General features: G+C 35.8%; 1 protein-coding gene across 2 annotated transcripts; it reads left to right on the top strand.

The window, feature by feature from the left end:
• The first annotated feature begins 453 nt into the window (after window positions 1-453).
• LOC104896816 (UPF0161 protein At3g09310) lies at window positions 454-2309 on the top strand. 2 transcript variants are annotated; one of them, XM_057396004.1, is made up of 4 exons: window positions 454-783; window positions 865-982; window positions 1141-1281; window positions 2152-2309. In XM_057396004.1, the coding sequence occupies exons 1-4, from the start codon at window positions 625-627 to the stop codon at window positions 2208-2210; spliced, it is 477 nt and encodes a 158-aa protein (XP_057251987.1). In that variant the 5' UTR covers window positions 454-624; the 3' UTR covers window positions 2211-2309. The 2 variants fall into 2 exon arrangements, with proteins under 2 accessions (XP_057251987.1, XP_057251988.1); XM_057396005.1 differs by having other exon boundaries at window positions 643-783; window positions 860-982.
• Window positions 2310-2528: the final 219 nt, after the last annotated feature.

Consider the following 2528-nt stretch of genomic DNA (forward strand, 5'->3'; position numbering starts at 1 on the left):
AAATTTGCTGCGCGCGCGTGGTTTTATGTCGTCCAACGAGAATGTTGTGTCACACGAGTCCGACACAATACGTTCTCTTAAAGTTAATCATCACTTAATATGAACTAAGCCGTTTGCTAATATGCATGATTGAGTTCTTGTAATAAATATAACAATCACCCAATGTTGTTTTAGAGCATGCGAAAGACCCTTGGCGTGTTTTGTGACCTAAAAATAGCTTGCACTAACGAGGCTTATTTGCATATATGTTATGCGATCTAATTACTTTATCTTCCTAACTACCAAGTTCATATTGTTTGGTTTTGCTTAAATTGATTATGCTAAATACTTACGTTTCATTTTTACAATCATTTTCGCTATCCTATAGCGTACGGACTAACAATTAGTTTTTAAAAACCACAAAAGGATATGAAAGCGGCAACACAGAAAAAAAAAAAAAAGGAGAGAGAGGAAGAGAGAAGAGAAGAGAAGAGAAGAGAAGAGAAGAGAAGAGAAGAAAAGAAAAGAAAAGAAGGAAGAGAGGAAAGGAGAGAGAGAACTGGTGGTTGGGTTTCATAGTGTTGGAGATTTGGCATTTATTCTTTGAGTAACAACTGGAAAGCACTCCTGCAGAAAGGAAAAGGAATGGCGGTTGTTCACTCCCCTGCTTGCTCTCGCTCCCCATTTTTCTCTGGTTCATACTCTTCCACTTTAAATTCTTCGCCTCTTCTCAAATTCCCCAAAAACATCAAAGTTCACCACCATAGATTAAGATTACCCAACTTATTCTCTTCATCTTATTCGGTAAGTTCAATTTGAAATATGCCCCCATTCAATGATACATATAAAGATGTTAATTTTGGTTTTGCTTTTTCCAAAGGGCAGGCTCACAATATTAAGCCACGTTTATCTCCAATTTGCAATACAATGGAGCCTGATCAGGAAGAACATGTGCAGACTGTAGGAGTTAAAGCTGCAATTTCAATGCTCAAATTCTACAAGAGTGAGTGACTTATCACTGATTTAGCTTATGTCTTGATATGATACATACGAAATTTGGTTAAGTTGCTCAATATTACTCCTGAAATCATATACTGAATTTGAGATTCTGTTTGAATGTTGTAAAATGACAATTTTGCTGTATTCAAATTCAATTGGCAGGAGAAATATCGCCGTTGATGCCAAAGAGTTGCCGGTACGTGCCGTCGTGTAGCGAGTATTCGATGATTGCTTACAAGAAATATGGGGTATTTAAGGGCACTGTCTTGACTGCTTGGCGCCTTTGTCGCTGCAACCCGCTTGGTATTCATTTTTTAACTTTGTAGTCTTCTTTAATAATCCCAACTATTGTTTAATCCTTAGTAATCCCAACCACAACTATTTGTTAACTTTTGTAGTTCTTGTAAGATCATGTTGTTACATGAGGAAGGTAAGATGATAAATGAGACACTGAGACCCACATAATTGCGGGATTATTGTTATGTATTTTTGCTAAAAGACATATTAGTAGTTGGATGATTATGTTTGGGATAGTGTAGTATATGTAAGAATAGTATGAATAATTCACCTCATCTAACATAAAGGAAGAACTATTGAACAAGCTAGTATATGAGCCTTCCTTCTACCTCTTGGTTAAGTGCTGTGGAACTGAGAAAGCTAAATTAATGTAATATAAACTATCCATAATGTTGAATTTAATTGGCGAGGGCTATATTTGATAATCTTCAACTTTTATTTTGTATTTTTGAATCTTTAGGAGTATGAAGTGCTGGCATATATTCTGTGCAGTTCTTTCTAACGTTTGTTACTCATTTTCAATTTTGGAGTAGTAGACATTGGGACTCTCTTTTATGTTATGATGCAGATGGTTCATATTGAAGGTTTTCAATCACTTATGTATAATATTATCATAATTGCCTGTATCAGCTGTCTTTGGTAATACAATTTATGTTCTTACTGAGCTTTCTTATGCATTTGAAAGGTTTCGGGCAGTTATAAATCTTATGTCTTTTTTACTGCCATCCAATACTTATGTCAATGAATGAAGTAGAGGAGCTGAAACTATGAGTCTACCAAGTGACTGAAATCTATTGTAATTAAATTTTCACTGCTGAGCAACTACTATTCACATGTTTTATTAATGGTGCTTTTGTTCTTATATATATATTTCAGGTGGTTCAGGTTTTGATCCTCCGAGATGGTTTGATGAAGAAAGGGTACCGGAGGAGTGAGACCTTTGACTGTGTTCATCCTAGAGATAGGTACTACTTGTATGAAAATTCTAAATGACTAAATATTAAGGCATCTAACATAAAATCATGACTTCTTTCTTTATCTTTATATAATGAACTTGAAGATTGAGGATTGCAAGTGTCAGTTGGGGGGGGGGGGATTGCCATGCGGTAGGGTCATTCTACTGCACCACAATTACATGCAATGTCTTTGGTGCAAAATGTTGGGTTGTGAAACATAGTCACGTTCAAAAGATAAATGTGGTAGAGATGTGTTGCGACATTGGATGTGTCGGAATATAGGAAAGGAATCGTTGA

This window comes from Beta vulgaris, chromosome 6 (genome assembly GCF_026745355.1).
Source record: "Beta vulgaris subsp. vulgaris cultivar EL10 chromosome 6, EL10.2, whole genome shotgun sequence".
NCBI lineage: Eukaryota > Viridiplantae > Streptophyta > Magnoliopsida > Caryophyllales > Amaranthaceae > Beta > Beta vulgaris.

Excerpts from the sequence above, each read along its gene's own strand:
- LOC104896816 (XM_057396004.1), top strand. The coding sequence starts at position 625 with ATGGCGGTTGTTCACTCCCCTGCTTGCTCTCGCTCCCCATTTTTCTCT. Across the intron at positions 983-1,140 it reads AATGCTCAAATTCTACAAGA|GAGAAATATCGCCGTTGATG; the intron begins GTGAGTGACTTA and ends TTCAATTGGCAG. Across the intron at positions 1,282-2,151 it reads TTGTCGCTGCAACCCGCTTG|GTGGTTCAGGTTTTGATCCT; the intron begins GTATTCATTTTT and ends TATATATTTCAG.